Source organism: Pelmatolapia mariae, linkage group LG16_19 (genome assembly GCF_036321145.2).
Source record: "Pelmatolapia mariae isolate MD_Pm_ZW linkage group LG16_19, Pm_UMD_F_2, whole genome shotgun sequence".
NCBI lineage: Eukaryota > Metazoa > Chordata > Actinopteri > Cichliformes > Cichlidae > Pelmatolapia > Pelmatolapia mariae.
The window spans coordinates 21,975,116-21,989,913 of NC_086241.1; the positions used below are offsets into that span (position 1 = coordinate 21,975,116).

The 14,798-nt window shown below is 38.1% G+C and overlaps 1 protein-coding gene across 1 annotated transcript; it reads right to left on the minus strand.

Annotated features, from left to right (window-relative positions):
• Positions 1 to 637: 637 nt before the first annotated feature.
• Positions 638 to 13,958, minus strand: LOC134645079 (RCC1 and BTB domain-containing protein 1-like). Its single transcript, XM_063498339.1, has 12 exons — positions 13,849 to 13,958; positions 11,656 to 11,903; positions 8,925 to 9,075; positions 8,676 to 8,842; positions 7,550 to 7,708; positions 7,345 to 7,452; positions 5,819 to 5,961; positions 5,552 to 5,742; positions 3,851 to 3,977; positions 3,584 to 3,735; positions 3,242 to 3,372; positions 638 to 794 (listed from the first exon to the last, which is right to left on the minus strand). Exons 2-12 carry the CDS (start codon positions 11,779 to 11,781, stop codon positions 654 to 656), a joined length of 1,596 nt encoding a protein of 531 aa, XP_063354409.1. The 5' UTR covers positions 11,782 to 11,903; positions 13,849 to 13,958; the 3' UTR covers positions 638 to 653.
• Between the last annotated feature and the right edge of the window lie 840 nt (positions 13,959 to 14,798).

Consider the following 14,798-nt stretch of genomic DNA (forward strand, 5'->3'; position numbering starts at 1 on the left):
TCTTACAATCTAAACAGAAAACTGTGGAAGCCTTTTTACTGCCTTGAAGTTGACCTACACAGATCTAATCAAGCCTTTGAGGCTTAAGGCTCAGTGTCCTGTCTTTAAATACTGTAAGGATAAAAAAAAAGTTTAGATTCTCATACTTCAAACTGAAAACCATTCAATCTAAATGACATCCAAACTATGATGACCTCTTATAGTAAAGAGAAGTAAACTCATCCTGGAAGTACACATGCAAAATCTACAAGTAACTTGGTCACTTAAACAGAGTACTAGAAATAGTAAAGCCATGACAGGCAACTGGCAAGAATAGTTTTAGTTAAAAACAAATAACTTCAAGCATTGTCATGTCTCTCAATTAATCTGAGCTCCTACTTTACACAATGTGTAAATTTAAAGTCAGGCACTGTTGGAAACAGCTACTGTAACAGCATTATGGAACAATGCTGCAACCTTACAGCTCTGATTTTAGTCATTTCAGTAATCTGGAATAAGATGAACCACAAATCTGACAGTGATGGTAAATCTAAAGATTTCTACTGAAATTATGTGCAAATCTCCATCTGATGGTAACGATGTATTAGGCAAAATCCTTCCTGGAGTCCAGCCGTGTGTTTTGCATCAGCCCAAATCAGTACCTTGAGGTGAGGTCAGTTTTTGAAGGCTCCGCAGCGACTGGCTCGACAAATGAAATCTTTGAGCAGATTACCGTCAATTTGCCAGAAAGCAGCAGTCTGAGTCACCTCAGTCAGGTGATTTACGCAGAATTTGAAGCAGAATTCTTCAAGGTCCTGAGTGACAGAGAAGAGCACAAATAAATAAACTGTTCTTCATCTTGGTCAAACGCTCCAACAACAGAGTCTGAGTGTCTCGCAGTGCTGACCCAGCTTCCTGCATCCTGGTGATCCTCCCAGTTCCACTGTTCTAAGCCCCAGTTGCTCACACATGGTTTGCTTTTTTTCTCATGTAACACACAGCTGCCAACAGTCTGCATCAGATGTATTTTCACTACATGTAACTTAGTGTTGTTAGGTGAGGGAGACGGAGTGGATAAATGAAGGGTGCAGGAGGAAGGAGGCAGCACACATGATGCCCACTCTGCAGTGGTGGATGCATCAGACTATTAGTAGCCCTGCTGACATGAAATAGTCTTTGTATTGCTGAGCTGGTGGGTTAAAAGCAGATTAATGTTGAGTCTGACTGCGTCATGCATCCTTACTTCTGTTGGATAAAAGATCAAATCAGGGCTGCAGTGCATGTGTGAAAATGACTACAGAGGCAGCTGCGGATCAGCAGGTGGAGCTGGTCATCCACCAATCAGGACTGGTGGGTGTTTTCATTAACTGTTTTTTTTAAAGGTGAATGTTTTAACAAAGTTACTTTATCTTTTCTCTGCTGCCTCAAACAGATTTGTTCTGAAAAAAATTAAAAAAAAAAAAACAAAAAACTTTTTCACCCCAGCAAGAGCAAAATCTACTTTTAAGCTTTGAACCTTTAAAGGGCTTCAAGAATGAAAGATTTCAATCATTCATGCATGCAGTTATGAAGTCCTTCATAAGAACATGAAGAACTGAGGCATGAAATTAAAAATTCTTCATTTTAATATTGCAGCTGAGTATTTTTGCAAAAACACAAAAGCACAATTGACTCTCTAGGCTCAACAAACATTTGCTGGAAAAAAAATGAATCAAAATTTCAGTGGATTTTATTTGAAATTAGAATGTTATATTTAACCACAAATACTTAAAAGAAGAGACAAATGATTAAGGGGATAACAATTCAGGTTTTTACTGGAAACAAAGAAACAGTAAGTACACTGCACTTTTCAGGGTGAGGGCCATATTACTGAGTGGCCTAACTTTGTCTAACTTCCAGATATTTTATTTTCCTCTACACTTCTCTTGAAAGTTTGAACATTGATTTATAAAAATAATAAGTTAGACTAGGGTCACATGGGCCTGAAAATTTTGAGACACATTTTTTTTGTAAGTTGGTAAGGAAGAAAAGTCTTTATCACATTTATATTGGTAAAATAAAACGACAGTTAAATAGCAGAATAGTATAAACTATGAAAAGTTTATACTAAAATTATACCAAACATATGCACTACATGCAGAGGCAGTTTCACTGTGACTGGCAGTACAGAAAGATTAAACCTTTGGGATGAGCTCAGGGTCATAAGAAAAAAGGGTTCATAGGGGTCACATCAGTGGATTAAACACAATTTTGAGACAATTTTCTTTTCTTTTCTTTTTTGGGTATGTTTTTTTGTGCTGAAGAATTTTTTTTTTTTTTTTAAAACAACAACAACAAATTATTCGGGGAAGAAAAAGTGGGTAGTTCAATTCCCACTGACTTTTCCTTGGACAACACACTGCAAATTGCAACTAAGCAATGTATATAAAGAATTAGCTTGATAATAATGTGTGTGTGAATGGTTAATAATGTGGCTTGTAGTATAAAATTCTTTTGAGAGGTCAGTAAGCCTAGGAAAGTGCTTTAAATACCAGTCCAAATACATTCATTGTCTATATATTTATCCACCACTTTTTTCCCCACTGTTTAAGCTTGCTAGCATCACTACCTAATGTGAATCACTGCCTGATTTGAGTCATTTTCCTGCACATAAGGTTCACCTGCCTGTGGTGTCTGTCAGGTTCACATATGTGTCACTCACAGTGACAGTGACAGCTACTGTTGGAAAACCAGATGCTTTAGCATTTATGTTCTGTCTAATTTGTAGCCTAACTGATTAAAGAAGCGTGGGAGCATTTTCAGGATTTCATATTAATGCTAATGTAAATGTAATTACCAGCACACAAGTCATAATAAAATGAATGTCAGACTTTATTGGTAGGTCCTATTAAAAGTTCCAGACGGCCATGTCTGGCTTTGAAATTGAAACCTATGCTAACAAATACGTTCTATTACCTCTGTACAGACAGGCTAATAGTTTCCCTCTTGTTTGCATTATTTATGCAAAACAGGCTGCTGGCTGTAGCATCATACTGGCTGTACAGACCTGTGAGTGAAATCAACCTTCTTACTGCATTCTCAGTAGGAGTGAATAAGCTTATTTAGAAAACAAAGATTTTCACAAAACAGAACTAAGGGAGCCAGCTGTTTTTTCTGTGATTTAATCTAAAATATGAATTTTACATTAGTTTTTCAAAGTAAAAAGAGCTTTCAAGGATATTTGCATATTATCACACATGCAGCTGATAGTTGGTAGACTGACCTCTGCATCATAGCGCACAGCGGCAGACAGCAGAGAAAAAGCGTTTTCGACAGTGATTCCCCTCTTGATAATGTGCTGACACAGACGTTTTAGGCGGTTCTCACAATACGAGGTGGCCAGATCCAGCAGCCCTGAGCGCACACAGAACCACACAGCACTGGAATTATGATTATATTCAAGAACTTTTAGATGTAGTCCCTTTCACAGAAATAAATAAAAATACAAAAAAGTAATAAACTCATGACAAATAGATATCGTTGTTACCAATATCACTGATACTAGGTCAATGGGTAGTACTGAAATCACTCAGAGATCATGTGGTGAAGTGTATGTGGGACTGACCAATAGCATCCTCGGGAGGCAACTCCACATTGTCTGTGTAGAGGAACTCCAGAAACGAGCGGTACACAGGGTACGAGAACTGGTCTATTTCAATCACCTCCTTCATGTCTTCGTTCCAGTGAGACTGGAACATTGATCTGAAATGTTCACACCTGCACAGCAAACGATACAGACACAGGTGTTACAAGAACCATTTCTGCATGCTTCTTTTTAAACGGTTTATAACTCCCACAACCCGATAAACCAGCTTGGTTGTTAAATTCAAACCTGATCTTGAGAACTGCTTTGTGGACATAGATGTATTTTCCATCAACACAGAACTTGAGGTCCGCTGTCTCTGGGTTGTCAAACTCCTTTTTCAGAGACTGAGCCACAGTCAAGAAGTCATCGTGTTCTGGAGGGGGAAAAAAACGGCACACATACAGATCCCACAACACTCAAGCTCTGGCAACAGATAGATAACAACTATAGCAATGAGACCAATCCCACTTCCAAAAAGGTGGGAAGCTGTGTAGAAAACACTTAAAGATTTTCATATCCTTTAAACTCTATATTTGGTATACAAAGACAAGACAAAGACAGCATGTCACATGTTGAAACTGAAACTTTTATTACTTTTTGATAAATATATGCTCATTTTTAGTTTCAGGCCAGCATTACACTTTTAAAAAATGGACAAGGACAACAAAAAACGTTGTAAGGTGTTCTCTAGTTAAATAAAATAAATTAAAGAGTTTTAAGTATTTTTTTTTACAGTGTGCATATGTAGTGAGAGCAAAACTTTTTTGACTCCTCCCACAAAACCCATACCTAATTTAAATATGGTTGTTGTACCCTTCAAGGTCATCTTCGTGCTCACACTGGAAGCCCCATTCTTACCACTTGCATGGAGCTATCTGGGATGCACACTGGATCCCTTCAAATGTGGCAAAACGCCAAGAAATTGGACATCGCTGAGTAGGAAAGTGCATAGATAGAAAACATAAAGAAATGTTTTTTGGGCACCATTTGGGCACTAGTCACTGTTCAAATCATCGCCTCTATGTCTTGCCCCAAAGATTTATATAGTAGAACATCAAACTGTCAGTTCGACGCTGAAAAAAAATCATATCGGGAACAAGCATTCCCCCGGTCACTTTTCTAACCAGAAGCCTGACTAGAAAGTAGGATTTGGTCTTATCCAGCTAACCTCAGGGTTAACTCTGGGTTCTCTGTATTATGTAAGGCAGTTTACTTCTTTCCAGGATACAATGCCAGCTTACACTGTACAGATAACCTGCTACACAGTAAGTTTTCCTGTTTCACTTTAGAAAGCTAAAAACGTTTACTTTAGTTTTTATTAGTTTGAGTGTTCGTTTCGGTCTTTTTTTAAAAGTTAGTTTTCAAAGTTCACAACATCATTTCATTTTTTCCAAAAGTCTATATTTTATTTGTATTTTTTGTTAACTAAAATATCTTTTACATTACATCTTTAGGGTTGATTTACCTAATTGTGAACAACCTTTGTGTGACCGCTTTGCCTGATTCCAAGAGTTGGGATAAGGAAAGCCAGATAATGGAAAGAAAGCCTGGGTGTGCTGAACTTGTTTCGTAATACAAGCCGGAGATGCGTTGACTTCAAGATTGGACTTTTCAAATGAAAACTGCTCTTTGGTCTCCACATTATAGCCAAAGAACCAACTTTCACTTTTCAGTGAAGGTCAGTTTGACACAAGTTGGCATGTAAGACTTCCAAGGAGAGGTACACAAGAAGACGACATTGAAGAGAACAGTGGACAAATAAGGGAAGGTTTTTATCTTTTATGGGCGGAGTCAATACATTTTATAATTGCACATCAAATAAAAAAGGCTTCATAAAACAAACAGTGATCAATAGCCATACATTTGTGGTTAATGGAATGAAATCAAAAAATTAATAATACTACATAATTAGTGCTATCCTTGGACTCTTTCAGATCATTCTCTTACCCACTGAAAGAAGCCTCCACATTACTGAGGGGGTGGCAAAGCAGGCAAAGACATCATCGGTACAGGCAAAGTGTGTCAGGTGAGGGAGCACTATGGACTGGCCCCTGCACTGGCCCCACATGTACACCTGACCGCTCTGGGTTTTAGCAGCTGACGTGTGTGTGGAGTGACAGGCAGCAATCTCCACAATTCTGTTAAAGGAGCAAAAAAGTCAGTGGATGGTGGTGCAGGGACAGGATGAGTTAGATGTGTGATGCTTTACCTCACCTCTCTTTCTCAGTCAGAATCTGAACTGGGCTCAGCTGGTTGCTCTTGTTGCCAGTGCCCAGTTGTCCATATGTGTTGGCACCCCAAGCGTAAAGCAACCCTTCATCTGTTAGTGCCATGGAGTGTGCATATCCTGACACGATCTAGAGAGGGGAAAAAAATCAAACAATTTTCAATATAACGTAGTATTTTAAACTCTTGTCTACAATAAATAAAATAATATCAATTATTAGCAACATTTTTAATACATTCTGTACTACAGATTTGCTTATTACAGCCTCTTAATTGTGGTTTCAATTCAATTTTATTTATACAGCACCAAATCAAAACAATAGTTGCCTCGAGGCGCTTTATATTGTAAGGTAGACCCTACAATAATACATAGTTTCCTGTGTAAATTATTGTATTTTGGAGACTTCACTCCTTTTTGGACAACATACAGCATCACACTCAAATTCTGTGTTTTATAATTACTCTGGCAGTAGTTTCACAGGAGTACTAACATTTTAAATCATTACTGTAAAGAATGCTCATTTAAGGGAAAAAAAACCCCACATAAAAACAAGTGAATATAAACCCAACTACAATTTAAATAAATAAAGTCACAGGCACTGCATAAATGTCCATATCTAACATAGAGCTACTTATGCAATTTATTCTGCACAAAAGAATATATAAAATATAAAAGCAAATATAAACTGTAATCCAAAATGTACAGTTGTTCATACAGAACTCATGCATGACGAGTTCTTCACTGTGAGTGAGGAAGACACAATGGTGGAAGACCAATAAAACAAAGCTAAAGCTAAAACTATCCAGAGCTCCAAGCCTGCTATAATCCAGCAGCCTCGGTATGAACAGTCAAAGGATTGAAACAGTTCCAAGGACAATTATGGAGACAAGCGAAATAACAGAAACAGGTCAATATCCTGTTATCTGTTGAAGTTAGAAATATATTAGTAAATGATATAAGTTCCTGACATTTGGTTTGTTATAGAAATTTGTTGTAACTGCTTTTGTACAGCAAGATAATATGTCAGCAACTCATTTTCATTTTCTTTCCAGCAGCAGAGCACTTTATTTTCAGTTGTTTCAGCGAAAGAAACAACTTACTGCAGTTTGGGGGGGAATAGTAAAATTTACTAATTTATTTATGAAAGAACTTTTCTGCATTTAAAAAAAATAAGAAAAGGTCTAACCTTTGATATTTTCGATAGAGATGTTATTATATATCATTTTAGATACTGGTATGTGTGGATTTTTGTTTTCTATGATTAGCATACGGATTATTGAGTTTCTGACACAAACAAGTCTAGTGATTATAATCAGTTCATTCCTGAGTCCTTGTTTTTGCCAAATTCCCTCAAGGCATTCCTAAGAGTTGGCCAACCCAAAAACATCATACCTCAGGATCTAGCTGTAGTTGAGGCATATGAAAACATTAAAATATATGTAATTTTTAAAAAAAAAACTTCAGACAAGTAGGAAAACTATTTCACAGTAACCTGACGTGTGTAATCTCACACCTGTTGCACACATAAACCCTGCAGACCAACAAGTCGACAGGGGGTGAGCTGGTTCCCATTGTTTCCAAGTCCAAGTTGTCCGTTGCCGTTATAGCCCCAGCCGTACACCTAGAGAGACACAAAGAGAACATGAGTGCTGCTTCATTGAGAGTAAGCCAGTGCTGCTTCATAAAGCTCCAGGTTAAGTTTAAAAACAAAAAATCACCTCTCCATTGTCCACTACTGCCAGGGATGAGGTCTGACCACAGACGATACTCACAGCCACCTTGTTCTGCAGGCAGCTGGACACCCTGCGGGGTGTGGGCTGGTTCGCTGTGGAGCCTGAGCCCACTTGACCACAGTTATTGTAACCCCATGCATACACCTGCCAGGCGAAAAGATAAAGTTAAGAATAAGAATAAGAACAGGATGAAATTCTCTATGAAAGCCAGATACTTTAAAAATAATTTGAAAAGGTTATTACTCCCTCTCACTTCTCCTTCAAGTCAACAGATTTATCTTAAGGTCAAAGTGACAATGTAATATAAAGCTACTTAAAATGATGGTTCTTACTGCTTACATTGTTTGTACTGACAACATAAAGGCATACAAGGAATGATATATGAGAAATATAAATATCACATTATAGTTTGCATCCAAATATCATGTCACATTTGACCTCTGACCTCACTTTTACATTTCACATCTGGCTTTTTTTAAGCCGACCCCATAATGTGTTACATCTAAAGAAAGTACTGTCGAGAGAAAGAATGAGCTGCATTGTTACTGTCAGAGATGAGGTATAATATTATATATGTGTGGAAATATGTGTGTTTATGTATGTACGGATGCATACATGTATATGTTTTTTTGTTTGTTTAATTTTTTTTGTAAGATTTGCAAGAACATGTCAGCCATGTTCACAGCAGTGAGTGATGGATTTATTAAGTTCCAAATGTCATTATTGTATCAGCTGTATAACAAGAAAAATACACAGGCTGTCTGGCTACCAAGATAGCTGCATCCCTCATATTAAAAACAGGGAAAAAAAAAAAAGTTTGACCAGCCAGCATCTAACAGAGCTCACTAACTGTGTGAAGCAACTTGAAGCACAATACGTTCCTTGTGGCTGGGCTTATTTTTCTAGGTTCTTAACTCAGGGGGCTCAAATGTAGCTGTGACTGGAATACGGGTAAGTGTTAGAGTCTGTTAACTAGGTAACAGCTTTAGTCAGAGCAGAGTCACCTGTGTAATTAGAAAAGTTTCAAACAGGCTTCTGTATTTCCCTCTCTGTAAATCTGCTGTAAAAGTAAATTATTTTTGTCTCTCTTCTTTAACTCCTACAAACTCACTTCTCCTGTATCAGTTAGAGCCATTGAGTGGTGAGAGCCACAGGCCACCTCTGTGACCTTCTTATTGAGCAGGTTGGCAGACACGAGCACTGGAGCTACTCCTTGGTTGGTTGTCCCATTTCCCAGTTGGCTGTAGCCATTATGGCCCCAGGCAAATAGCTCTCCATCTGAAATACAAAGAGTTTAGTCATTCTCCTGCACTTTTTAATCCAACTGTAAAGAGGAGGATTACATCTTTTGTTAAGCTACCCTCTGTGGCCAGCAGGATGTGGGGTCCACTACCGTAACTCAGGCTAACCACCTTTCTGCCACTCAGGAAGTCCAGTTTTTTGGGTACAATTGTGCTCAGGCTGTCCCCTGTTCCCAGGCAGTTACTGCAGTTCAGCCCAAACACAAACACCTGAGTGTGGAGGTCGGGGGAGAGGAAAAAAGAAAAAAAGAATTCAGTGTTGATTGGTGATAAGGAGTGCTAAACAGACAGCGCCAGTCAGCTGAGCAGGGAACGGGTCAGAGTACAAACACAGAAACATCAACACCAGCAGGCAACACTGAGAGGAAGACGTGTGTTAATTGTGCAATAACACAGATAGAAAAGATCATTTTAAAAGAAAGGTGAATTTCTTTCCTCACTTAAATTCATTACAATGGTATGAAAAATCTTTTTACACTTGACAAAGTTCCCACTCACAAACCTCTAAAAAGTGTCACAGTGGTACCACAATTTAGCCACTTAGCATGTGTTAAAGCAGAGGTGCTCACACTTCTAGTCCTTTGAAAAAAATTCAAAGGACCCCCCTTTCTCCTAAAATCTTAACATTGATTTAGCTGGCTTGGGTTTCGCATCACCTGATAATGTACACTGACTCAAATATTTGTTAATGCTTATGAGCTAGATAATGTGCCAAGATACAAACCAAAAGGAGTGATTTTTTGCAGCCTTGCAAACAAATCATTTTATGACAAACTAACATAGAATTTCTTCTGGCCAAACAATAACATTTTTTCCTATTCATTTATTGATTTATTTAGTTGGTTGGTTAGTTAGCTAACCTTTATTTAACCAGGAGAATATGACTCACAACCATGTTCTTGCCAAGAAAGACAGCAGTACAAACAACAGAGGTGTGTGTGTTATGCAACTCTGTTTTATGCAACACAGACAAATACACACAGAAAAAACCCCCACAAATTAACTACACTAAAATACAGCTGATTAAAAAAACGAAACCAACCAAAATGTAAAACTAAAACTTCAGCATCAATAAAGCCTGAAACATCAACAGTCTTTGTAATAAGTCAGTGTCAGTAACGAGGGTAATAATATTCAGGCAAAACATTTTCAGGCTGAAGGAACTGCAGTCTCTTTAAGTTCATTTAGTGAGACCAGTTCCTTAAATTTAGTTAATTTTGCATCTGATTCTAGGTGTACGGAGCTGCAAAGTTTAATGCTCTTTCTCTAAGTTCAGTGGAAATCTTTAGAGCACACAGAAGATACGAGTCTTGGGACCTAAGGCAACAAGTTAACAAACTTTCTGATCAATGTAAGTCAGTAAGATGGGAACAGACCAAGATATTATCAATAAGACTATATCGGTGGTTGAGTCTTCAAAATCACAAAGCAGATCACCCGACCTAAGCATACAATGTACAGCATGTGACTTGTAAAAGCTTTAAGGTTTGTAATAAATCTCAGTGCTCCATGATAGACAGAATCCAGCATATCACCATAATCGAACACTTTCACAAGAGTGGAATCAACATCTTAAGAGGTAACGACACACAACACGGTATAAACTGTGTATATAAATTTTATTTTAAAAAAAATTTAAAACCCCTTAGCTGGGTTGCAGAATCCTGGAGAACCACTGAGCTTAAACACCAACAACATCAAAGTAATTCATATCAAGTTTTAGTACTAATTAAGAAAAGGATGAACGGACCAGAGATCCATCCTTTTAAACAACTGTCTTTAACCCTTTGGACTTATTTTGTAATTTGGGCTGTAAAATTACAAGATAATTCTCATCTTTCAGGAGCATCTTTTCAGTGTTCAGACAGCAGAACTTGTGAATGCTTTGTGAACCGTGATACACTGAATATCCCTGTAAAGCCTGCCTTCTTTTCTTTCCGAAACTGTTTGAGTTTTGTCTTTAGCACAAATGGTAATGGAGTTAGGGTCATTTAAAGAGCCCTCTCCCTAAGCCTGATTTTGTCAGAGGTTTCTTCGTGTTAAAAGGGAGTTTTTTAACAAAGCCTTTGCTAAAAGGGGTCATCTGATTGTTGGGGGTTTCTCTGTTTTCTCTGAGTTATTGTAGGGTCTTTATTACCTTACAATATAAGGTGAAGCGCCTTGAGGCAACTGTTGTTGTTCTGTGTTACAGCATGTGAATAAATACTTTTCAGCAAGTCTCAACAGTTTTGAGCTTTTTTAAAATGGCAAATAACTGATTTTCAACACTAGCATTCAACTGCAATCTTTACACATCAGGTTGTTACAATACAACATTTATAATTATTATTATTGTTATTTATTCTTTAACTTTTGGGTCTCTTTATGGTCTCCAGATGAAAAATCTGAGCTATTGTCAGAAATATTGAGTACTACAGCTTAAAACACACAGCTACTGAGAGGCAGTCTCTGTTTATCATGCTACAATAACACTGACATAAAAAATGCAATGCAGTGTAAGCATGCTCTGTGGTGGATTACCTACTGTAAGCATGTTTTCTTCTACCACTGATTAAAGTTGAATGCAGTGTAAACTGAACCCAACAGCTGTTTTCAAGGTAGGACACTCAAACAAGCCGCACTAGGCTGAATGAAATTATAATAATGTAAACATGATATGTAGCGTAAAGGCTAAAAACGTCAGGTCATCTGACTATCAATTATGCAACATGAAGCAAGCTTCAAAGCTTTCAATCATCTTGCTCTTGATTAACACACAACCACAACCCTGTTTTCCCTCTGACCCCTCACCTCATCATCATTGGTAATGTAGATGGCCTCATTAGCAGATGATCCAAACACGCATGCTTTCCGTATGGAAGCGAGCTCCTGAGGCCCCATCAGGCTGAAAATGGGCCACTTGGTTACATCCACCATGGTGTCCTCACAGTATGTGGCAAGGGCGGCAGGCTAGAAGGATGAACTTCAATCCACAGGTGGGACACGGGACAGGGAGAGGGGGAAGGTCTGAAGAGGAAAGGCTGCCAGCGCTGCAGTCACTGGACACAAACACAAGCAAAATTGTAATGTCTTCCAGATAATCATCTTTTCACAATATATTGTTAGTTCAGTGTAGCTTTAATTCAAAGGGCTTCAGGTTTAAGTCAAGGGTTTTTGTTTTGTTTTGTTTTTTAAAAAAAGAGTCAATGGCTGTTTTGGAAGTACAGCCATTTTCATACATATTCAGAAGTTTTATGGCCAGATAAAGGCTATTCACTTGTTATTTCATGACAAAGTGTTTAATTTACATTTTATTGCTTTTTTATTGTAATTTTAAATATGAGGTCCAAAGAGACATCAGTGCAAGTGGAGGAGGTCATCATTAGGTGGAAAAAACAAAATAAAACATATCAGAGAGATTTAAAAAAAAAACTTTAGGTGGAGTCTAATCAACAATCTGCTACATTCTTTAAAAAAATCAGTGCACCAGGAACCTCAGCAAGACCAAAAGGCCTGCATCTGATTCTAGGAGTAAGGAGCTGCAAAGTTTAATGCTCTTTCTCTAAGTTCAGTGGAAATCTTTAGAGCACACAGAAGATACGAGTCTTGGGACCTAAGGCAACAAGTTAACAAACTTTCTGATCAATGTAAGTGGCGCGGCTACGTCTACAGCCTGTCCGCAGCTCGGACACAAGCATTTCACTACATGTTGTACTCTGTATAATTGCTTTGTTTGTTTAAGTTTATATGGATGCCAGTGGAGCTAGGCCACTACCGTTCATTTGTGATGTGACTGCTCACAGAAGCAGCAAGGTGAATTATGACGTGTACAGCCTTTACTTCTTGCTCAGATTCAAGCAAATGCTACAAAAATTATTATTCTGCTCTTCACAATCGATATCAGATGACACTGCGAGCTGGGCAAATGTAACGTTGCATCCTTACTTTTCTTTTCCCCGTAGCTTACTCTAACTCAATTTTAAAAAGTGTAATTCTGCTTTGGAGAATCTTCTACTTTATGTTCATCACAGACATCACACACACACACACGCTGTTTTGACTCTCACTTATATGGTTATGGGTAAACACAGCTTATGATCCTCAAGGTCTTAAGGTTTTCTGATAAAATGGGTGTTAAAAGCGTAGTAAGCCGGGTCACAGAGGTTCTTTGTTTGGTAACAACACTGCTAAATCAGTGTTGTGCTAAACACTAACTAAAACTTTAAGTGTAATATCTTTGCTTATTTTGGTAGACTGTAATCAACAGGATTTATAAAGGGGTCATATATAAAATAAAGAAATGACCTTTGTTGCAATAATCTTTATGACTCTGTGTTATGCACCCACATTACAATTGCTCCACACCTTTAAGGTGACTTTAAATATCCCAAAAGAACTGTGATGTTCTATTTTTTCCCCCAATTTTAGCTGCCCTCTTGGCTAGCTTTCTCTTGAAAAAGCTATTTTAAATGTCAGTTAGACTTTCTCCCTGGATAAGTAAAGGATATATAAGAGCCTTTTTCGCCTGTTAAAAGCGTCTACCGTATGACATGAATGTTCTTTCTGACTAAAACTAACTTGGTATCATTCAGAAGAGATATGCTTGACAAGTAATTTACAACAGTTTAAAGACGGACTATTTATTTATTTTTGACAAATGCCGGAAATCCCTTTTTGACACAACACAGGCGTCATCCCGTAAATACCCACCCCCTCCCACCTGCATCATGTGTAATGATTAAAACCACTCGTAGTTACTGTTACATGACCACAGCTTGCTGTTTAATGTTTGCTATTGTTAACAAAGGCATTACTCAGCACAGTGAGTCCAGCTGACGCATCACAACACACCGTGAATGCAGCTGGTACTGGACGCACCCGCTGGGAAAATCGGTACTAACTTATCTTTTAATTGGCTACAGCTAGCGTTTAAGACTTTTTAAAAAACACATTTCAGTTTTTTTAAAAAAAAGCTACAACATTAATACGTTCCCGTTGACTCACCCGTTAGGCAGGTCTGCTTCTACGGCCGTTGGCGGTTGCTCCTGGCCGCCTCACCATGGCACATAACGGCTGACAACAGTACGTTTTCACTTTCTGCCGTGGCCGCCGCGCTCAAGCGCGTTTATTTGCGGAAGTGGGGAGAAAAATAATGTCACGTGATTCTAAGACCAGCACAGTCGATTGCAGATTTCACCAATTTTTCTCTTTCGCCTCTATCCCCACCTCGCATTTTCCTACCAAATCTAGCTGTGGTTTTCAGCTTGATTAGTATGCAGTTAACCTCCAAGTAGGACACTAGATTTCACATTCATTCGCCGAAGAGGAATATTTGGTCAGGTTTAAGAAAAATAAGACTGTTTTGTTAGATAGTTATTCTTTTATGCCGTATCCAAAATGCAACATGGATATAACCAGAACTTAATAAACGCCTAGGATTTGAAGTTGGAGACATCTGGTCTTTTGCAGCCCAAATTTCAGAATTAATAATATTTTTATACTCATGGAGGTTTTGCGGTGGGGAGACTAGTAGTGCGTTTGTGTCTGTTATTTGTAAGTGTAAAGAACAATCCTGACGCACAGTTTAAAGTACTGTATTCTTTAATGTCTTAAACATCAGTTATGTACATTGCTTATGTCAGACTACATAAATAAAAATCAGATTTTACCCAGAGGTACCAGAATCAGCAGGAAAAACATCTTCTGAAAATAAAGTTTGCCTTACATCTCTATAATAAAAGGTCGTTCTTTCTCTGATTGCATTTTCTCATCATTGAAATATACTTTGAGTGTCTCTCCCTGTTTTTTGTTGGGGGTTTTTTTAAGTTTGAAGACAACTGAGTGCCCTGATCTGCAAAGGAAGCTTTTGTAATGCAACGAAAACCTTCAGATCTAAGTGGACATTTTAGTCGCCTGCTCTTCCAAAGGTCAAGAAAGACGTTAGCATCCTCGCT

Excerpts from the sequence above, each read along its gene's own strand:
- LOC134645079 (XM_063498339.1), bottom strand. The coding sequence starts at position 11,781 with ATGGTGGATGTAACCAAGTGGCCCATTTTCAGCCTGATGGGGCCTCAG. Across the intron at positions 9,076-11,655 it reads ACATTACCAATGATGATGAG|GTGTTTGTGTTTGGGCTGAA; the intron begins GTGAGGGGTCAG and ends CTCCACACTCAG. Across the intron at positions 3,373-3,583 it reads GCCTCCCGAGGATGCTATTG|GGCTGCTGGATCTGGCCACC; the intron begins GTCAGTCCCACA and ends GTGTGCGCTCAG.